The sequence below is a fragment of the Anomaloglossus baeobatrachus genome, chromosome 3 (genome assembly GCF_048569485.1).
Source record: "Anomaloglossus baeobatrachus isolate aAnoBae1 chromosome 3, aAnoBae1.hap1, whole genome shotgun sequence".
Taxonomy (NCBI): domain Eukaryota; kingdom Metazoa; phylum Chordata; class Amphibia; order Anura; family Aromobatidae; genus Anomaloglossus; species Anomaloglossus baeobatrachus.
In genome coordinates, this window is record NC_134355.1 from 377,439,603 (window position 1) to 377,463,591 (window position 23,989).

General features: G+C 45.9%; 1 protein-coding gene across 1 annotated transcript in view; it reads right to left on the reverse strand.

Moving 5' to 3' along the window:
* LOC142297246 (dynein axonemal heavy chain 5-like) overlaps nucleotides 1-23,989 on the reverse strand; it is a 460,910-nt gene that overhangs the window by 129,388 nt on the left and 307,533 nt on the right. Inside the window, exons 68-69 of the mRNA XM_075341502.1 lie at nucleotides 22,989-23,175; nucleotides 8,491-8,598 (exon numbers count right to left, since the gene is read on the reverse strand). Of these exons, the coding sequence (XP_075197617.1) occupies nucleotides 8,491-8,598; nucleotides 22,989-23,175 (295 nt within the window). The remainder of the gene's footprint in view (nucleotides 1-8,490; nucleotides 8,599-22,988; nucleotides 23,176-23,989) is intronic.

Consider the following 23,989-nt stretch of genomic DNA (forward strand, 5'->3'; position numbering starts at 1 on the left):
TACGTTGTTACAGGTGTGCCACTGCCACCCGCAAACCTTGCACCAAGACTGGCCTCTGCCGAAGCTTGAGTGAGAACCTGTTAGAAACTAGCAAAGGTACGCCGACTAGATCGGGTGGTGGACCAGAGGACCTGGTTGACCGACGTCCGGAGCCCAATCGTGCAAGGGTGCCCCTTGCTCGGTAGACCGCGGCGGAAGTCCGACCTTCATGCGATAGTCTTCACATATGGAGGAAAGGATCCATGTGATATTCAGGCCCTTTGCGCTGGCCTATGCTTCTTGGGAAAGGGCGGAAGGATGGACTGACAGCCGGTGTAACCGACAAAAAAATGGTGTCCTGCCGACACGAAAGACTGAGGGCTCGTACCAGCCCTAGAACGAACTATGCCTCTTTCAGGCTGAGAGGGGAGCCTAGAACCGACAAAAACGAAACCTAAAGACCTCTTCTGGAAGGAAAGCCGAGGTGTCTCGGACAGAAACGAAGGGTTCTGGCTGGAACCCCCCCCTTATCCTGCTGGCGGAGCGGAAAAAGGGGGAGAAAAGACTACGAGAGGGCTGTCCGCCCTGATGCCGTCTATAACAACCAGATGGCCACAAGGAGCCCACCTATCAAAACAGGTGGGAGCAGGGAAAAAAGGGGTACCTTGAGCAAACTCATCACTGGATTATGGTCCCACTTTTCTAGTGAACGATGAAAAACGCCGAGCCAGATGGACGTTTCTCTGAGCGAAGGCCCTGATTGACGGAAAGTGAAAAGTCTCTGAAGATGCGGTCCTCACACCACCGGGGGAGCTCTTTCCACGTGGAAATAAATCTTCGAGGGAACTGGATTCCATGCCCTCCTCAATGTCTGCCATCATTTTGTTCACAGACCTGACCAAGCCAGCACCCGGGATCCACTGGTGAGGCCATGGAACCTGGGACTCCTGAGTCCTGGTAGACTAGAGGGGCCCCGACACGGAAGAATCTGGCGGTCTGGAAGAAGCCACGGGGCATCTGCGAGGAGATGAGTAAGTTATGCGAAGGTATGCTCGCCTGGGCCACTCCCGAGCTATCGCCTGCCTAGGTCCTTCTTGAGAACCCTCGAGAACATGGAACGCAGCGGGAAGATGCACGAGAGCCTGAACAGGCAACACGACCGGGCTTGGGCGTCGTCCTCTAGTCCAGAGCAGGTGGCGTACTCGACGCACCATTGACTTGAGAGTTGGATCGGAAGGCCAAAAAGTCACGACTGTAGGTCTTCCTTCGCCAGAGATCTGGCTGTTGATATCCCTGTTGGAGTCCTTTCCCTACGCGAGACCTATCGTACCGCGGAAATCGGCCACGCTCGGGATGTGCTGCCGAGATTAGCGAATGAAAGAGCCTGTCCCAGAGCAAGAACCTCTTGGCCTCTTCACTTGCCATGACGCTCTTTGCGTCTTCCTGGTGGATGATGCGCATCACTGCTGTGGCATGGTCCGACTGGAACCTGACTGGACAATACAACCCAGAGAAGAAATTGTAACCGGGCTAACCGAATGGCTCCGAGTCCGGAATGCTGAAGGGGAGACGACACTCTAGGGGTGTCCCTCGGGACCGTGCCGAGGAATGGTGTGGTAGCATACTCTAGTACGGGAGACTGGTGACGGTTGATAACAAGCTCCAGAGGAGGAAAGGGAATCTTCCCAGGGATGATTAGGAAGATTGGTCATCTAGGAGGAAATTGGCCGGTCACCCTCGAAGACGGAGCCTTCCTGTCCCCGCTCTTCAGTGTGTTCCGTTGGAGAGTCCGGGATGAAATCTGGTATGTGCACCATCGCTAACACCGCCACATGCTGTCGAGGACTCGCATAGCAAAAAACCGAAGGGAAAAAATGGGAGCGGGAGGCAAAGAGCCGCAGGACCCTATGCCAGGAGGGAAACTGCTCCTGCGTGAGGAGTAGCAACCCTTGAACGGCTCGAATACCGTGCCTGAGGAGTGATGGACCGGGCCGGGTCTGGGAGGACTCCTTCCTGTAGCTCAGCTACCCTAGTAGCGAAAAGTGATGATGATGGTCTAAACCTCAAGGCGAGGGTACTGGAAGGGAGACTCTGGGTCTCCCGGTCGTTCCTGGGCAGAGAGAGCCTGGGGATGCGTAGGGATCGTGATCCCTGCAAGCACTCTTAGAAAGCTGGGACGGTCCGCAGCCACGCAAAGCGGAGATGGCTGTTGTAGGGATAAAGGTTCCCTGACGAACCTAACGTGAGGGAACGAGTCCTGGTGCATCAGAGCCGATGCCGGGAAAGGGATGTACCCTTCCCTTACGTAGCCAGTCTACCCTGACGTAGCCTAGGGGATAAACTGGACTCGCCTATCTCCGAAAGGGCGATCCCGAGAGCCGGAAAGGAAGTCAGCGACTTCCTAGATGTCGAATCTGCGTTCCTGATCCCGAGTCAGAGCTCTCGACGAGTAGGTACCCTGATGTTAGAGGCTCAGGCCGTGTAGCGGGGAGACACCAGATTTTGTAAAGAGAGGGTACTCACAGAAGCTGATAACCAGTCCTGGATCGGCATAGGTGGAGCGCGGACCTCTGCGTAGAGTGACCGTGGAGGCCCTGCGGAGCGTCACGATAGGGACGAGAAGCCAGGAGGAACCCAGGCGGGTGAAGTACAGGGTAGAGTGCCCCTTCATCACGGAGCCCTCTACGAGAAGGGGTAAGACAATATAAGGGACTTACCGCTGGTACAAATTGTGTCCGAGGAATATCCGTGCTCACGCAGTCACACGGCGAACTGGATGTCCACTGAAAACCCGCAGGGGCCCGCACCTTCCTGTCTGCAAGGTGCCATGCCCCCTCTCTCCAGAGCCCTCTGGGGGAATGATAATGACAATAACACGACTTACCGCAGGTAAACGCCGTGTCTGGTTGTTGTCTGTGATCACTCAGCGACTCCAGTGTGGCCTGCCCATTCTCACCGAGACCCCTTTTTGTAGAAGGGAATAAAGACGATGACTAGACTTACCGCTGGTAAACGTCGTGTATGGCAGTTGACTGTGAGCACGCGGTAACTCAGCGAGCTCTGGATGTCGTCTGAGCAGGGTCCGCTCCAAATGACTTAAGGGGGACCTGCGTGCATGGAGATAAGGGGGCTGTCCGTAGCCTTACGGCCTGACTCACCAATTCCAGCAGGCCTTTAGACATGCGCCAAAACATCCAGGTCCTGCTCGGAGTCCAGCAGAGGTGGAAAGCCTGGGCCATCACCCGAGAGGTCGGAAGACTGCCGGAGAAAAAGCAGTCTGGACCTGGGGAATAAGGTGGAAAACAGGGGGGCCACAAAAGACGAGACCTGTCGGGTCCGCTTCTAGCATAGGAAAGGTCCCTGGTACGAGACTCACCTCCCCAAGGGGATTGCGCTAGACCTATGGAAGGTATAACCGAGTATTGGCCGGGGACGCAGCGCATGCGCGCGAAGCCGAGGGACGGCGGCGAGGGGATCTATGACCTGAGACAGGGCATTAACCCGCCGGAGGGGACTAAACTAAAAACTCAAGCTGGGAGCGCGATATAAAAAAGGTGAAACAAAACAAGTGCCCGAAAGTACTGTAGGAGTTAAGGTGCAAAAAACTCATGTATGTAAAATTTTTAATAAAAATCGACCTAAAATAAAAAATATCCACTAAGAAAAGTGCGTTTCAGTCTCTCCCTTGGAAAAATAAGGTGATGCTGAGGCCTCAGTAAACCCAGACTAGTAGTCTGGAATAAATTCCCATTCTTTTTTTTTTTTTTTTTTTTTTTTTTTTTCCCTTTCTCTCTTTATTTAAAATGGACGCTGTGAGCGGGAAAAAAATATCCCCCACCCCCCAAGTGATGCCTGGAGCACGGCGGAGGGCGGGAACGGAGAGGCCGGCGTCCAATAGCGACGTGCGGGAGGCGGGCCTGGGGACGCCGAGGACAGGGCCGAAGCCGGGGGCTAAATTTTGGAGGTGCCGGGGCGGACAGAGGCTGCGCCGGCGGACCCGGCCGCAGCGGCGGCGGAGAGGATCCTCGGCGCGCTGTGCGGGATGCGGCCTGGGCACGCCGAGGACGGGGCCCAAGCAGAGGCACCGTCGCGGGCAGAGGCCGCGCCGGCGGACCCGGCCGCAGGCGGCGGCGGGGAGGATCCTCGGCGCGCCGTGCGGGATGCGGCCTGGGCACGCCGAGGACGGGGCCCAAGCAGAGGGACCGTCGCGGGCAGAGGCCGCGCCGGCGGACCCGACCGCAGGCGGCGGCGGAGAGGATCCTCGGCGCGCCGTGCGGGATGCGGCCTGGGCACGCCGAGGACGGGGCCTGGGGGACCGAGGACAGTGGCCGAGCGGAGGTGCCGTTGCGGACAGATGCAGCGCCGGCGGAGCCAACCTCAGGAGGCGCTGTTAAAAGGTACAGGGGCAGCGCCGGCGGACCCGGCCGCAAGCGGCGGCGGCGCAGCAGCGATGCGGGGCCGCCCGACCTCGGAGCCGGCAGGGAGCTCCACGGACGCAGCGGGGGAGTCCGGCGAGTAGGCCCAGACCGGGGCCTCAATTTCTGCAGCCGTCCGAGGGGGGGAGAAGGTAGGGGTCCTACCTGATCCGCGGCGCGCTGTCCAGTGTGCAGGCTGAGACTCTGCACATGCTCCTGTGTGCTCCGCTCAGCGAAGGAATGGCTGCGGGCACCTGGAAGCAGGCTGAAGAAGGCGGGAAGTTGGACGCCATTGGGGTGGAAGCCCCTAAATGTAGCAGCGTTGCGGGCCCCATCCAAAAACTCCAGATGCGCTGCGGAGGTCCAGTCCCTGCTGTATGCCCCTTGCGACCCTTTGGGGTGGTACCGCAGGGTGAATAGGGGTGCCCAGGAAAATTCAGCCCCGCGTGCCAACCGGGGAGTGGTACCGTGGAATTGGACGGGGGAGAGGGCCCGACAACTCAAGCCTCTGCGACCTAGGGGAGCGGTACCCACATGGGCTGCGAGAGCTGAGGTAGAGAAAAGATACCTGCAGAAAAAGAAAATTACCACAGATGAGAGCGACGAGCGTCGCCGAGAAAAAATGAAAAAAATAACGCAAAAATTCAAGTGGCTGAAGGGGGCCCAGACGGCCCACATCAGCCTCCTACGACACTAAGCAAAAAACTGATTGAGCCCGCCTCCGGCTCAGGGGTTATACTGCTGGGGAGGAGCTAACTTTTTCTGTTTACTTAGTGTCAGCCTCCTAGTGACAGCAGCATAACCCATGGTCCTGTGTCCCCCAATGAAACGACAGAGAAATAGCTCTAGCTCAGTGAGATTGGATGGAGATCATCTGTGAACAGGAGTTTTCAAGTATTGCCACAAATTCTCAATGGGATTTAGGTCTGGACTATGACTGGGCAATTCACACACATGAATATGCTTTGCACTTAACCATTCCATTGTAGCTCTGGCAGTATATATACGGTCGTGTCCTCCTGGAAGGTGAACCTATGCCCCAGTGTCAAGTGTTTTGTAGGCTCTAACAGGTTTTCCTCCAGGATTGCCCTGTATTTAGCTCCATCCATCACCCCATCAACTCTGACCACCTTCCTTTTCTCTGCTGAAGCAAAGTATCCCCACAACATGATACTGCCAACACCATGTTTGATTGTGAAGATGGTGTTTTCAGGGTGACGTGCAGTGTAAAGGCCCCGTTACTTGCAGCGATAACGCTAGCGAGCGTACCTGCCCCCGTCGGTTGTGCGTCATGGCCAAATCGCTGCCCGTGGCGCACAACATCGCTCGGACCCGTCACACAGACTTACCTGCTGAGCAACGTCGCTGTTGCCGGAAAACCGCCTCCTTTATAAGGGGGCGGTTCGTGCGGCATCACAGCGGCGTCACTAAGTGGCCGCCCAATAGAAGCGGATGGGCGGAGATGAGCGGGCCGAACATCCCGCCCACCTCCTTCCTTCCGCTTTGCCGGCGGCCGCAGGTAAGCTGTAGTTTGTCGTTCCAGAGGTGTCACACATAGCGATGTGTGCTGCCTCGGGAACGACGAAGAACCTGCGTCCTGAACCAGCAACGATTTTTTGAAAAGGAACGACATTGTCAACGATGGACGATTAGTTTAGTATGTTCCATCGTTAACGGTCGTTCGTTGGTGTCACACGCAACAACGTCGCTAACGAGGCCGGATGTGCGTCACGAATTCCGTGACCCCAACGACATCTCGTTAGCGATGTCGTTGCGTGTAATGGGGCCTTTAGTTTTCCATAACACATAGAGTTTTGCATATAGCCCAAAAAAAAAATCTATTTTTGTCTCATCTGACAGCTGTGTGCCCTACATGGCTTTTTGAAAATTGCAAATAGGACTCCCCTTATGGCCTTTATTTAAAAATGGCTTTTTTATTTCCAGTCTTCCATAAAGAGCAGATTTGTGGTGTATATGACCTACCAGTTGTCCTGTGGACAGATTCTCCCACCTGAGCTGTGGATCTGTGCAGTTCCTCCAGAGTGTCCATGGGTCTCTTATCTGCTTCTCTAATTAGTGTTTTCCTTGACTGCGATGTCAGTTTAGGTGGATGGCTATGTGTCGCCCAGGGAATGGGGTACTCGGTCCCGGGCAGTGTATCACTGGGGAATGTCACTTTGGTGGCCGTTGCCCGGTCCCGTGCCCTGGGTGCTTTTTTTAATGGGGAGTATTTACAGGGGAGATTAAAGTAATTTGTGTGACGCCACCTGCAGGTTGCGGTTAGGACTGTGGAACCGCCGCTGCTGAGTTGATTATCCCTCAGGACTGGTGATAATGGCATCTGTGATGGATGGTAGGCCCTCCGCAGGTAGGGCTGAGCCTGGGAGATGTATGATGAAGTAATAAGGGAGGCCACACCGTCGGTTGTAGTTAACAGTCTCTACTCACTCTGGACCCTTGGACGGCTGGTTCAGGTGCCTGTATTTCCAGTGCCAGTTGATGACTCGATTGCTCTGTCCCCAGAACTCTCAGTGTGGTTGGCTCCCCGTAGCGTGGAGCGTTTGGGGCCTGGCTATCCCTTTCTGGTGGCAGCCTCCTCGTCTGTACGGTGGGCAGTGTGGACCCTGTAGGGCTGGTCTGTGTCCCGAACCCTGATCCTTGCTTTACTGCTGGTGTCACCAGATCTGTAGGTTAGTGAGATTCGTGAAGGTCCCCTCACTGTGCAGGTATTTGCAAGGTTGTCTGAAATTGTCGCCTGACCTAGGGCCCTGTGCCCTGTGCGTGCTCTGGTCCCAGCGGTACTCAGGTGTACCTGCCTTGGCGACCACTCTCCTGTGCCCCCGGGCCACCGTTACATGACCCAGCTCTAGGCAAGTCTCTTCACTTTCACTTCTTACTCAGACTGTCTGCTGTCCCCACCCACAAGGTTGTCTAGTCCCTCTGGCTGGCTCCGCCCTCTAGGTGGCCATCCCCTTGTGTCCGACTAGCCAATTGCCCCTGGTGTGGAGTGGTAACTAGGATTTTGGTGTGTCTAGGTGTTGCTGGCACTGGTGTTCCAGGTCCCAGGGGTTAGGCCCTGCATCCTGATGAGGATGCAGTTCCCAGTAGTGCTCTGAGTGGCTCAGAGGCGCTACAGCTATTTCTTGGTAGGTTTGCAGATGTGCCATACTCCTTTAATTTTGGATAATGGATTGACCAGTGCTCCACAATATGTTCAAAGCTTGGGCAATTTTTTTTAGAACTTAGCCCTTCTGTACTCTTCTCCACAACTTTATCCCTGACCTGGCTGCTGTGTTCCTTGGTTTATATGATGCTATTTGATCCCTAATATTCTGAAACAAACCTCTGAGACCTTCTCAGTACAGCTGTTAACCCCTTTTCCCCTTCTTTTTTCCAGACCCATTTGCACCTATCAGAGCCTAGTCTATTGACTTTTATCTCATCGCTCCAAGTCACTGTTTCCAACTTTCTACTGTCCACCTTTATACAAACTCAAGCCAACGCTTCGTATCATGATATTGCAGTCGGGGCTTCTTCACCTTTATTCGGGCTACCATTTCAGACTTGTGTATTGTGCGTAACATGTTGCTTCCATGGCCATCTGTGATCTCAATATTACGAAGCATATGAGCCACCTCAATTGCTGTGCTAGAACTGATAGAACTTGATATGAGCTGACTTGTTGACTCTGATATTTTGCCTGGACGTCACATTTATTAGATTTATATTTTTTAAACCATGTATCATTTAATTTACAATTCACAAACTCTTGATACTAGAGGTCACTTTACACACAGAGATAAATCTTTGGCAGATCTGTGGTTGCAGTGAAATCATGGACATATTGTTCCATTTGTACACAGCCACAAACCTGGCACTGATTGTCCACAATTTCACTGCAACCACAGATCTGCCGCAGATTTATCTCTCTGTGTAAAGTGGCCTTTAGTGTTAGTATATAAGATGAAATACCCCATAAAATACATTTACATTTGTGGGTGTAGAGTGAAAAAATGTACAAAAGTCCATGAGGGTATGAATCCTTTTTCAAAGTACTGTATAACAACCATGATCCAGTGACTTATTAGGTGCTTACCTGCAGGAGATCATTCATCTCTTCAGTTGTGAACAGTGACGAGTATTCCCCACAGATCAGCAGGCTGTTAATGGCATTAAGACAGCCCTCAGTGGCCAACGCTTCTGCCTGTTGGTAGTGATGTACATTTTAGTACAAGACAAGTGAAGTCGTATAGTCATTAAGTTACCGAAATACAGTTTACAGACCACATAGGCAATTAGTCTATAAGGTTTGTAAATAACTGTTCTATATTAACGTACAATAAATGACTATATCCAATTGCATCTTAAAGTAAATATCGACCTACCAATTCCATTTTTATGTCATTTACATAGGCAAAGACTTATGTGAGTATTAAATATATATATAATTTCTTAATATATCTTTATGGTTATTGGTCACTCGAGCTTTGCCTATTATCTAATTTACATTACTCCAAATCTACTGTTAAATGATAAATCTGTTGCTAACTCTGGAGGACACTTAGCAGCTTGGGCCGGGTTCACACCTGCATTCACAAATTCTGTTTGGTTCTTCTGTTTTCGGAAAAGACAATTGGAATTTCTGACTAAAATAAATCAGTAAGGCTATGTGCGCACTTTGCTTTTTTACCTGCTTTTCCACTGCTTTTTCAACTGCAGCGTTTTCATATCAAAATGCTTGTGCTATGCTTTTCAAGCAAAGTCAATGGGACTTTGAGCTTTCTTGTGCGCACTTTGCTGTTCAAAGCGCTGCATTTAATTTGCATAAATTTGGACAAAAACTCAGCTTTTAAAGAAGCAACATGTCAATTGTTTTTACCATTTTGGCTGAGTTTCCCATCCATTCAATTTAATACAAAACTGCAGCGTTTCTAAAAGCACCGGAAAAGCACTAAAAACTCATGAAAACCGCAAGGTGCGCATAGGTTACTTTCTTTGCGTTTTACATGCATTTTTAAAGCCAAAAGCATTGTCCTTTCTGCCAGAGGATGCTTTTTGAACTGCAACTACTTCGACGCAAAGTGTGCACATAGCCTTACGCCAAAGTCACATTGATTATTATGGAATTAGTGAAGATTTCATTCTATTTCACTTTTTAGAAGGGGGGGGGAGTTCAGACAGGGTTCCTGAATGTAGGTGTGAATCCTAAAATAAATACATTTATTATTATTCATCAAACTCATTAATAAGACTATACAATAAGCTGATTTATTATTTGTCTGTGCAGGGAATTTGTAGCTCTGTGTTAGAGAAATGTAGTTAAAGCCTCTGTAAAAATGTAATATAAAACTGACATGCTGATAAAAGCTCAACTCATTTTTGGAAAAGTTTTGGCAGAAATATTCTCACTATTATAATTAAAAAATGTCTCTAGATATGAGGAATTATTTAGGTTAGTTGGGAAAATATCAATATTACTATCATAGCGACTCCAAGTTATATTTAATATGTTACTAAGCTGTGCTCTTGAAACGCAGGTCACTGGCACCCTCTGCTGTCTGCTTGATAATGTAGATTTCAGAATGCAGTGTCACAGATATACAGTATATGTTGGAAATGTATTCTTTGCCCTGCTGTTTAGATCCCACTCTGCTGAGTACAGACTGTAGTTGTCAGTCAGGCTTTGTGGATGAGCAGACTAGTTCAGGCAATCTTCCTCTCCCCCATCTCCATATATCTTGACAGCAGAGTTGACTCGAGGTGACCAGGAACTTCTGAGTGAGTACAGGCTCAGAGGGAGAAGAAGAGCTATTGTGAGTGAAGCTCTGGGCAGACTTTTGAGTCAGGTTCAGACAACAAACTTTTAGGCAGGAAGTCGCTGTTGGCTGAATAATGCTTTGGCTGATCGTTCATCCCTTCAGAACCCCCATACTGGTCGAAACCCATTGATATTGATACATTCAGCTAATAGCCTAATGTGTATGGGGGGTTTTAGCTGCTATCCTGCCGCCACTCCTAAAATGCTGCATTCTGCAAACTGAGGCGAGATGCTCAATTCGGCTCATGATGATGATTGGACCTTCTTTGCACTGCCCTTCTGATGTGATGAATAAAAATCAACAATTAACAGAGTTGAATAGCAACTGGGGTTAAGTTAAACGCGTTTCAAAGTCTAGCCTGGCTTCTTGTTGAGAAAAAACACAATAGGTTAATCCGCTGTCTCCGTTCCGCCAACTATCTCCAGGTGATCACACCCAGTCACTTCTGGTCCCTGATACTGCAAGTATGCCACACCAACTACTCCTCTTCCTGGAATACCATAAAAATCCATTAGGCAATATACATGTTCACAATGAAAAAGGAACCACGGAAAAAAGCAAGAGGGTTTAAACCGTGGACATGATACACACCACAGGCAGCAATCAAAAACAGGAGGACAAAAGTGGCTAGTATGCAAAAGTATAACAAATATTTATTTAGTAGTAGACACATCAAATAAAAAGAATATCATGGAGAAGAGAAAAAAGACATGACATGAAGAAATTGGCACGGTCTGATGAAGCGTGTCACTCTGTCCACGCGAAACGCGCGTTACCCTTCCTAGGGGGGTATCCAGACCTCTGTCGTTTGCACTACTGGCACTTTATTACTTGTTAATCCGGCTGCACTGGGTATGTTTCTGTGATTGATTTTGTACTTTCATTGTAACTGCACAGTATCGCATCATTTTAGCCTCCGGTGCAGACCTTTGTATTAACTGTTTACCATCTGTTGTGCCAATTTCTTCATGTCATGTCTTTTTTCTCTTCTCCATGATATTCTTTTTATTTGATGTGTCTACTACTAAATAAATATTTGTTATACTTTTGCATACTAGCCACTTTTGTCCTCCTGTTTTTGATTACTCCTCTTCCTGACCTGGCCCTGCCTTTTATATTTAGTAACTGCATCCCAGGTGTCACCTGACCTGGCATCCCTTCTTATTCCGTCCCCAGAGGAAAATCACAATCTATTATTTAGTTCCTGTGTCTAATATTCCCGGTAATGTTTTCGGCCAGCAGATAGCGATGTTAACTTGCAGACGTTTCTGCATCTCCTTACACAACTATGTAAAGTTATTGTTCTGTAATGATATTTAATCCTCCCCAGTTAATAACTACTATAATTTATATTCACTACCACCAGTGCTTTTTTTGTAAAAAAAATATTTGCTGGTACGCATCTCTAAGGCGAGGAGCGGGGGGGAAGGTGCTGTTAGGCACGCCGCCGGCTGACATTGAGGAGCGGGGGGGTGGCGGGGTGTGCCGGTGCCAGTGGAGAGAGTGGACGATCATGTGAGCACAAGTATGGGGTTTGTATACTTCTGCCCACATTCTGGTTTGATGTGACCAGCCTCAGTCAATTCATTTTCATTGAGCGTGTCTGTTCAGCACGTGACCACATCTATGTAAATCGCATACTTGCAGCTTCATAACCTCCAACTCTCGTCGCCGGCACCAGAGAATCCTGACAGCGTGCAGAGTGCACACTGTGAGAATTCAGAAGGCTGCAGTCACAGTGACACACAGAGTGACTGCAGACTCATCACAAATTTGGACAACCCCTTTAATGCTCCTAACAACATAAATAAAAACATAGTAACCCTTAACTTGTCAGACGGCACAAGACTTTATTAAAGAGATTGTCCACTACTTTAACATTAATGAGCTTTCCTTAGGATAGGTCACCAATGTCTGGCTGGGCGGGGTACGGCACCTGGCAACCCCACCAATTCCCTACTCTAGGTGTCGGTGGTGACAGGTGGCCGGAAGTGCTCAGTTCTGGATCTGCTCCATCTTCTGATAGTGGCAGCAGTCTCCTATTAAAATCAATGAGGTGGATGTGCAGTACCCGGCCGCGGATACCATCAGAGGGTGGAGCAGATCCAGAAATAAGCATTTCCAGCCACCTACACCATAATCAGCTGATCAGTGGTCCCATTGTGCTCACATCAGAAGCAATCCGCAAGTGGGATCAAGGCCTAATGATGGGACATAGTATCACAAATAAACATTTACATTCAGGTACCTTATAGATGACGTTGTCTCTAGTCATTTCTTTCTATTCTTCATCTTGTCCTGACGCAATGATGACTTTTCACATTCACATCTCGTCTCTGCAGATTTCCATCTTCTCCGGTCTTCTGCAACACATCCTGACACGATGCCCTAAAAATAGCAGAATGATTATAATACTTCTACTTAAAAATATCTGCCCTACACTGTGCCCCAGAATAAATAATGGCCCCAGTATTCTCTGCATAATATATGATCCACACTGTCCCTCTTATGGTACATAGCCCTCCATATTCCCTCTCTTTCCAAACTGAGCCTACTGTTTACAGTGTCCTTTACACTGTGTCCCCTTATACTGCCCAGTCTTTATAATGTGCCTTCATCACACTCCTCCTCCTTGCTATAGCCTCACACTGTCCTCCCATTCTGCCCCCTCTGCATACCACCCCCTCCACTACCCAGTCTTTATTCTATGCCCCTCACATTCTTCTCATCCCTTACTGTCTCCTCACTACCTCCTGTGTGTCCATATACTTTTCCACCTCACTCCCCATCCTGCCCACTTGCTCCTCATACCATGTCACTCTTTATTCTGTGTCCTTAAAATTTCTTTCCAGTTCGCTCTACATCCTCTCTGTCCCCATGCATGAAACCTCATCCCCTCTGTCCCCATGCATCACCCCTCATCCTCTCTGTCCCCATGCATCACCCCTCATCCCCTCTGTCCCCATGCATGAAACCTCATCCTCTCTGTCCCCATGCATCACCCCTCATCCTCTCTGTCCCCATGCATCACCCCTCATCCTCTCTGTCCCTATACATCACCCCCTCATCCTCTCTGTCCCCATACATCACCCTCTCATCCTCTCTGTCCTCATACATCACCCCCTCATCCTCTCTGTCCCCATACATCACCCCTTCATCCTCTGTCCCCATGCATCACCCCCTCATCCTCTCTGTCCCCATGCATCACCCCCTCATCCTCTATCCCCATGCATGAAACCTCATCCTCTCTCTCCCCATGCATGAAACCTCATCCTCTCTCTACCCATGCATGAATCCTCATCCTCTCTCTCCCCATGCATGAAACCTCATCCTCTCTCTCCCCATGCATGAAACTTCATCCTCTCTCTCCCTATGCATGAAACCTCATCCTCTCTCTCCCCATACATCACCCCTCATCATTTCTCTCCCCATGCATGAAACCTCATCCTCTCTCTCCCCATGCATGAAAACTCATCCTCTCTCTCCCCATGCATGAAACCTCATCCTCTCTCTCCCCATGCATGAAACTTCATCCTCTCTCTCCCTATGCATGAAACCTCATCCTCTCTCTCCTCTCCCCATGCATGAAACCTCATCCTCTCTCTCCCCATGCATGAAACCTCATCCTCTCTCTCCCCATACATCACCCCTCATCATATCTCTCCCCATGCATGAAACCTCATACTCTCTCTCCCCATGCATGAAACCTCATCCTCTCTCTCCCCATGCATGAAACCTCATCCTCTCTCTCCCCATACATCACCCCTCATCATTTCTCTCCCCATGCATGAAACCTCATCCTCTCTCTCCCCATGCATGAAACCTCATCCTCTCTCTCCCCATGCATGAAACCTCATCCTCTCTCTCCTCTCCCCATGCATGAAACCTCATCCTCTCTCTCCCCATGCATGAAACCTCATCCTCTCTCTCCCCATGCATGAAACCTCATCCTCTCTCTCCCCATGCATGAAACCTCATCCTCTCTCTCCCCATGCATGAAACTTCATCCTCTCTCTCCCCATGCATGAAACCTCATCCTCTCTCTCCTCTCCCCATGCATGAAACCTCATCCTCTCTCTCCCCATGCATGAAACCTCATCCTCTCTCTCCCCATACATCACCCCTCATCATTTCTCTCCCCATGCATGAAACCTCATCCTCTCTCTCCCCATGCATGAAACCTCATCCTCTCTCTCTCCCCATGCATGAAACCTCATCCTCTCTCCCCCATGCATGAAACCTCATCCTCTCTCTCCCCATACTCTGTCCACAGATAGTTCCCTCCCCCACCCATACATATTGCCCCCTCCCCACCCTTTGTCCCCCCATAGTGTGTGCACAGATGGTTCCCTCCACCATCCTCTGTCCCCCCAATAGTGTGTCCACAGATAGTTCTCTCCCCCATACTGTTTCATAAATACTCCCCTCTTACCCAATAATGTACCTCCTCTGTGTCTTCTGCAGCTCCACACTGGAGCACTTCTCAACGTTTCTCTGCCGCATCCGCGCTGCAGCGCTGGCTTCCAGGTCAGCAGTCTGATCAGCTGACCTGATCACATGACAGCCGTTGCTCTGACCCGGAATTCAGCCCTGGCGTCACGGCTCCAATTGAGCAGTGGGAGCCGCGCGCTGCACTTTCTATGAGTGTGGCTGTCAGCGTGACAGCCACGCTCAGAGAATAGCGGCTCACACCCCAGCAGACTTCCACACCGCCGCATCAGGGAGCCCGACAGCGCCCCCTAGAGACGCCTCTGGCTTGTGCCTCCGCTCCACATGGCTAATTTGTATAGTTTACAAATTAGCCATGTGGACAGAGCCAGAGGCGCTCTTCAGATTTTCCGGTACGCCGTAGCGGCGCATACCACCGCAAAAAAAGCACTGACTACCACTCTACAGTTGTTAGACGTCCTCTATAATCTAAAATCCTATCTACTTGAACTGTGCACCACTGCTCCCTCTTTCTGGAACATTATTGAATTCATGCGTAGTCTGTAATAAATTACAAACTTTTTACTTCTCACAATTCATCCAGCATCTAACTGAAACATGACTGTTACCTTCTGACGCAGCCCCTCCATCGCGCTGTATTATAGTGGTCTTACCCACAATCCTCGTACTGGCAATAAACATGGTGGAGGAGTTAGCCTTCTCCTGTCCAACTGCATCCCACCTTTACTCTCCCTTGTTTTGAAGTGCACTCTCTCTGTATCTACTCTCCCTTCAACCTCAACGTGACCGTCAGATACCGATCCCCAGGCCCCACCACCGCCTTTATCGACCACTTCACCATCTACACTTTCTCTCTGTTGACACTCCAACCATCATAATGGCTCACTTGAACACCCCCATTGACACACAATAGTTAACAATATTTAAACACTTGTCATTCTTTTCATCTTTTAGTCTAACACAATGGTCCTACAGAGCAACCCACACATGCACTAGATCTTATCTGTTCCCCATCTAACCTTAACCTCCCCTCTCTCCTAAGCAACCGGCAACTACTCGCATACTCATCCCTGCTCTCTGCAACTGCCCCCCCAAGTCCAGCACTTGGCACACTCAGTAGAAACTTCTCAATCCTAGACAATCACATGCTCTCTGACTTTCTTCTACTGCTGTCCATCATATCTTCACTTCACACCATTTTCTATATTTTCTGCACCTGACATTATTCCAGCACACATCCTCCCAACCTTACCACCGTCTGCTTATAGTAGCCTTAACCCATCTCCTTAACTTATCATTAACCCCTGGTGTCTTCCCTCCCTCTTTCAAATATGCAATCATTACGCCCATTCCATACATCCAGTTATTGGCCCATATCGCTATTCCCTCAAAACTCCTCAAACAGCATGTGCACATTAAACTCTCCTCACATCTCTCATCCAACACACTCTTCAGCAACCTACATTATGGCTTCTGTCCCAACCATTCCACTGAAACTGCCCTAACAAAAATTACAAATGACCAGTTGTCTGCCAAGCCCAACGGACAATACTTTCTACTCCTTCTCCTTGATTTCCTCGCTGCACCCATCCAGTCTATCCCTAACTCTGCTGCGCAATCAATCCCCCTCTACTCTCATTACTCCTCTGCCTCTCCTCCTTCCAATCCCATCACTGGCTTACAATTCTCCATTGAATTCCACTTAAATTACTAACAATAACTTACAAGGCTGTCCATAATCTCTCACCCATACATCTTTGAACTAATCTCTGATACCTCCTCACACGACCTCCTTTTCTCTTCCATTTCCTCCATTCTCATAAATTTCTTAATCGATAACCTCCAAGATTTTTCTCAAAGCATGCCACATCTTCCGGAGTTTAATGCCTCGGTACAGTTGATTATTTCCCTCAGTTGAAATATTCAGGCACAACCTAAAACACATCACTTCAGGAAAGTCTACAACCTGCAATAAATCAGCTGCCACTTCACTACTACCAGTGCTGCATCAACCCTCTGAGCTACTATCTCATTACCCAATACCATGTATATTGATGCAAAAGGGAAGAGGACCCTGTCCTTGTGGACAAACAGTGTCACACAGATATTTTTACAAATTTACGCTGACAGTCATGGCAGTGTCCAGTTCTGTTCAGACTACAGATTCTGACACTCTGGTATCTGTAAACAATGGCAGCAGACTTAGACATCCACCTGCAGAGTGGTAATTTATAGGCCGAATAGCAAGAGTTAATCTCTGCTAGTCTGCTTGTTAATCTCCTTATATTACATGTTGTGGGGAAACCAATCAGATCTGCTCCCCTCCTACATTTGCTGGCTATATCCTTTCACCTATGCCCACTACAGTTTATTTTAGCTGGTCTGGTAAAGTGTTGTGATCCAGACTATCTGGTGGTTGTTATACTTGTTGCTGAGTGTGGTTGTGGAGTTAACCCTTGTTGTGCCTTGAGTTTCTCATTGTCTATTCCTGTGTGCAGGGCTTAAGAGTTTTGGTTTTCCCTTGTCTGTCTATATCTGTATTCCAAATAAGGAATAACGTTTGGAACACCATTCCATGTCTGAACTGGGTGCAAAAACCTAAAACAACATCACTATATGGAGATAAGGTATGCACACCAGTGACTATGCAAGGGGAATACATGTAATAGCAGAAACTGCTGTGTGAATACTGACATGAAAAATTCAATAGCTATATGTAAGAGTGAAATGTGAAAAATGGAACTTGCATTACTGCCATGAACATATGAATAAAGAGAAATTTCTCTTTATTCATATGTTCATGGCAGTAATGCAGGTTCCATTTTTCACATTTTCATTCTTACATATAGCTATTGCATTTTTCATGTCAGTATTCACACAGCAGTTTCTGCTATTACATGTATTCCCCTTGCATAGTCACTGGTGTGCATACCTTATCTCCATATATCTGTCTTCCATCACACACCTGCCCCATCCTTCCCTGCTGGGAGGGGGGTTTCAGACTAGTACTAGTCAGGAGCATAGACAGGAACGGGACACAGGCATCTCCAACATCAGGAGTAACCCTGAGGTTAGGGATAGCCTAAGGTTCCCTAGCATGATGGACAACATAGGAGCCCCTGTCTTCCGTTATCCTAACAGTCACCTTGTGACAAACAGTCTGTCAATGTTAATTTGCTCACTGTATTTTGTTTACTGTGCCTTATATATGTATTATATGTTTGTAAAGTAAACTGTCATGATTACTTTGGGATAGTGGGGAACTGAGGCTCCTAAGTTGTTCCTCAAATTTTTTAACCCTACATTATCCCTAACCTCAGGGATACTCCTAATGGTGAAGAGGCCTGAATCTCCTTCCTGGCCCTGCACCAGACCAGTTTTGACCTAATTCCCCCTCCCGCTCCTCCCAGGGAGGAATGGGACAGGAGTGTTTTGAAACCACAGATAAAGACAGAAAAAAACAAAAAATCCCTGTCACACAGCATGCACACACACAAGATGAGACAATAAGAGGAGGAAAACAAGAGCAAGAATTAAGTACAAAACAACAGTGGTACACTCCACACCAATCAAAAAGCACGATTACACACCACCTTCACCAGAGAGAGTTTGGGACCCCACAACACACAGACCAGCATAGAAGAACCTATAGCTGGCATGGTTAGAAAGATTCCAACAGTATAAATAGGAGGATAGCAGATGTGATAGGTCTCCCCACAACATGTGATTAAAGGAGCAAGCAGATTAGCAGAGATTAACTCTCGCTAGCCTGTCTATGAATCAGCAAACAGCAGGTCGATGCCCATGTCTGCCTCTGTTGATCCGAGACAGCAGAGAAACCATCGAGCGGAGCATGAGTCCAATGCCGCCGTGACAGTGAGCGAAACTTGTACAAATCTCTGTGTGACATAAACACTTTTCACATTTACAGCACTATGGAATTAATGGGGCTTTAAAAATGATGAAAAAACAATAATATATTTACCTTAGAGAAAATGTTTACTAAGATAGTGATTAACTTGAAATAGAAAATTGACATATTGAACACTCTAGCGTTTTGTTAATTGTGAAATATTTTGTAATTATTTTGATATTCTGCATACTAATAAAAAGGAATATATTTCTTATTGGAATGCCTCTTTTATGAGGCCCGATAGATTCTCTACTACCACATCGCTGAGTAATTGATAATTTAACTGCAGCAAACATTAACATTAAAAAACTAAACAATGATTTTTTGTTTGGACAGAGATTAATATGATCTGTGCTTATGACTAATAAGCTAATAGCAGACACTGAGCTGGCCTTTTATCTGCACTGTAATCATAGCATGATTGCACATAGCAGACATTGATAAATTCTATGGCAACAGAGTGCACTTATTTCTAAACACAAATCAGACCATTGTTCAGCTCCAAGAGCCACGGTGGCTGCAATAAAGATCATATAATTAAAATAATTATGGATAATTGTAATTAACTCCTTAGCATCAGTACTCATTTTTCAACTAAGTTGATATAATACACAATGACTCATGACTAGATGAATAATATTGAATATCGGCGATCATTGAAAAATGGCAACATTGTCAATCAAAAATTTAAAAACAAGTTGAAAATTAAAATGTACCCCTAGTGATAAATAACTGCAGTGCTCTCAGACTTTCCCTTGTGCTTCAGGCCTTGTAATCTTGCAAATTTACCCTTTTGCGACTAGACCGGAAAGGGCATTAATGACCGGTCAATTTTATTCATTTTTGTCACAACTTTTTTATAATTTATTTTACTGACATGAGGCTCTGTTTCTGCGTACATACAATAGAGATCAAAATTAGAAAACAAACACACAATTTCCTAAATGTTAAGGTCATTGTGTAGTCCGATGTGATTATATCCTAACATGAGTTAACTAGCAGTATTTAAAGCTTAATTCATAAATTGATTCATCACTCAATCAGCCAGCAATTTCCATGCAGGACAATGCTCCCTGTCTCACAGCAAAATGGGTAAAACAGTTCCTTGAAAACAAACAACATTGAAACATTAAAATGGCCAGCCCAGTGTCCTGATCTAAACCCAATAGAAAACCTCTGGAAAATCTTTGGTGACAAAGTTATGGCCAAGAAACCTACAACAGTAAAATACTGTAACTGTGGAAGAGAGTGGAAAAAGAGTGGCCCAAAATGACACCAGAGCAATGTGAGAAACTAGTGATGTCTTGTGGCTGCAGATGTGCTGAAGTCATTCAAAGCGACGACCTGTACACTTCCTACTGATTGGTGACTGTTCTTACCTCCAGAAAATTTAGTTATAATCTTTCTCTGTGCTACAGTCATTGTTGGCATAGTGCACCCCTTACAATATAAAACCCCTTCAAATGTTGATCAACGTAGATTACATTATTTCAGAAAAAAAGAACGTGATCATACATTGTTCTCTAATTTTGAACTCCACTGTATATTGACGTGTAGCTTACATTTTTTTTCTTTTTTTTTTTTTTAAATAACCAGTTGAATAAATTATCCAGGTTGTTAGGGTCATGTGTGTAGCCAACGTTTTATTAACTTTTTTTATAATTTTTCTTTTACTGACATGCTTTTCTTTCAGGTACATATAGTACTATTTCTTATATATACAGTGTATATATATATATATATATATATATATATATATATATATATATATATATATATATATGTGTAAAAGAAATTGTACATATATATATGTACTTCTTTTTCTGTTCATATTGTACAAAAAATATGCAATTTAATAAATTACTGACATTGTTAGGGATATGTACATAGCTAACTTGTAGGGTGTTTTGTACCATGTATATAATAAAGTGTATTTTCTATAGAGAGAAAAATCCTATTTTTCATTTTTTTCCTTCATTGATCACTTTTGTTACACTGTAACTGATGGATTCTTAGGCGTCCCAGATAAAAGCGCCAGCATCCTATCACAGTGACATAAGTCAATGACAGAGCTGGTCTGGGTCTACAAGGACTCCCAGGAATGTGATCCCCAGATCCTGTACACTACATAGAGTCCACTGAGCGCTATGTAGCTGGCAAAATAGAAGAGAGCAGCAGTGATTAATCACGTCTGTCTTCTCCCTAGGGTCCTTGGCTGTTTCTTGTAGCGAGGGAATGGACCTGCTCCTGCTAGACTGCAGGAACGGGAGCTTTAAGCCTGTGCTGTAAATTTAGAATTATTATTTTTTATTATTATTATTTATTATTATAGCACCATTTATTCCATGGCGCTTTACATGTGAAAGGGGTATACATAATAGGGACAAGTACAATAATCATAAACAATACAAAGCACAGACGGGTACAGGAGGAGAGAAGTCCCTGCCCGCGAGGGCTCACAGTGTACAAGAATAACACGGAATTAAAGCCTCAAGTACTGAAAATTTTTGGAGCTCACTAACAAGCACATGGTTTAGTGTCTGCCATGCTATATGTATAGTGAAGCTGCAGATTAATGAGGATTACAGAAGTTTTTTAAGTCTGCTACTTTGGCTGTAATTACATTGATGGTCGTGTGGTGGATGCAATGAAATGGCATCTGTCATCCAAGGGGTCTCAATGTAGAAAGTATATAGTATGTTTAAGATATATGGCTTTTTAGAGGATATGACTAAATGGAATAGAAGTATACTGGTGTATAATAGTCAGATGGAGGCCAAAAAAAAATAACAAAACCTATGTTAAATTGATTTTTGTGATGGGTGCAATGCTATAGTATCTGTCCCCACAAGGGGTCTCACTGTAGAAAATATATGTTTAACATATAGCTGTTTTTTACAGGATACTATTGCATAGAATAAGAGTGTACAGGTGTATACTGGTCGAAAGTAGATGAAAAGTGCAGGATGTGATGGAAACATAGCCTTACAGTACAATTTCCACACCTCCCTTCTCATTGTTAGTAGAACACAACCATTAAATCAGTACATGCTGCTGTAGTCACAAGACTAAGAAATTGGCTCTATTCAAGCTGCGTGTTTGCAGATTGGGGATGATTTTCCAACTAAAGCTCCAATTACTCTGCAAGATAATCGTGAACAAGCAATGTTGAAAAAGCTCATTACACTGTTATATTGTCATGTAAACAGGCTGATGACCACTCAATGAACGATCAGAACACTCGTTCATCAAGTGTTAGGATCTGTAGTAAAGCACAAAAAAATATTGTTCTCGGCAGTGCAATATCCTATGTTGCACTGCGAACAACCATGGCAATCTATGTCCAATCTATTACAGATCTATTACAGATTGCTCAGTGCACATGCTCTACTTTGGTCTGCTAGTGTAAACAGGCATTTAAATAATCACAAATGGATAAAGGTTTACTGACCGGCAGTCATATTGTGCCGTTACGGTCCGTTTACATGGGCCATATAACAGGTTCCCCTTTCAGAAAAGGCCTATCATTGACTTTTTACCAGGCATAGCTCTATACTTTTAGTACTGGCTGTGCTAAATAAGAGAATCCCAGTCCTATTGAAGGAAATGATCTGAAATATGAGCTGAAATATCAGGAGTTGCCTCTTGGAAACCTGCACATTTGTGTCTGGTGGACAATAAATTCTTGCTGGGGTGCAGTGCCCTTTAATCAGTTTATCAGCAGGGGTACTGAGACACCATGCACATTAGACTAAAGTTGTACAAAATAGACAATCTTGACTACATCGCATCAATCGACTTTTGAACGGCAAACAGTGTTGGAAATAATGACAGTGTATCTTTGATATCTTCATATGACTATTATTAATTGCATAATGTGTAAGTGCTGATACCATAGTTGGAAAAATGAAAGATCTCTTTGTTTTAACCCCACCTGTGGGTGTCATCCCCCTGACTAGCAAACGTTTTTAGACAACCCACCCAAAAAATATGGTTAAATCTCAAAGACATATTCTACAATTTCATAAAAAATATCTATTGTGAATTTGTACAAAGAATATTTGTAAGAAGGATTGTTCACCTTTCCATTTTCATTTCATGTATATCAGGTCCTTTTAGACACTTATCATAATGTTAAACAAACGCTATTACTTGCTAAGTCAAGTATAACGCTGCTGAGTTTAATTTAATCGTTAAGTCTATGTTCACACTTTCAGTATTTTACATCAGTATTTTTAGAGCAAAACCAGGAGGGAAACAATCAGAGGAGAAGTAAAATAGAAACACGTCACCACTTCTGTGTTTATTACCCACTCCTGGTTTTGGTTTACAAATACTAACGCATAATACTGACCAGAACTCTGCCGTGTGAACGTGGCCTCAGGGACTATAAATTGGATATTGTAAACTTACATTACAGAGAATGGCTGTAGGCTTTCCTTCAACTGCTGAGATCTCAATAGCGGATTTCAAACTGCTCAATAGGCTGTTTTTTCCAGATATGTCCAATGCATGAAGAGGTATGTCAGCCACGTAGAGAGCCAGCTTTACTAGGGTGGACAGGTGGGATCCCAGGCAGCCCACTAATAAAGCATTGCCACTGCAATCACAATAATATTCATTTAAAGTGAATGATCAAAAACTTTTATTTTTATGTGCCAAACGTTACACATGATAACTCATACAGTAAAGAATACATATACAGAGAAGTCCTACAAAACTGCTAGGAATCAAGATGCTGTTCAGCAGTTAGCTCAGTGTGATTAGCAATATTTAGTAAAATATACCAAATAAAAGCCATTTAAAGCCAAATAACGTAATATTAAAATAGGCAGAGATGGTGATATTTAAGGCAAGTGTTCATTCAAAGCATTTATAGTTTTTAATAGCTATCATACACATAAAAATTAACTGTTTGGGAAAAACATTGGTTTATATTCCTTGTACTATCGCTATGTTTCAGCATGGTTTATAACCCTTTGCAATTCACAGTTGTATTCTCTCTTCTGCAGTGTTCTTCCTTGATAAGTGGCCTCAAAGATTTCTGGGCAGGTGCCTAAGGCAGCAACTTCTGTTGCCAGATCACTGTTTTCATATCTAGCAGCTGTCAAGGAATCAATGGGCATATAGTGTGCAGTAAAATGGTCTCAATAAATTCTATGGAGGCATAAGTGATTGTGACTTAATTTCACCTGCATTGCTGTAATTGAAAGTGACAACACAAACACTGGAGGGGCAAGTAGTCTCTCAACATCCTTCCTGAATGATTCTTCTCTAGTTTTGCACTTGCCAGTATTCTTGTAACTACTCCTACATGAGGTAGTAACAGAAAGTTCAGATCCACAGGTAGTCCAGCTCCTCCAGGATGGCACTTATATACACACTGTTGCCAGAAGGTTTATTGTGTCTGTCAG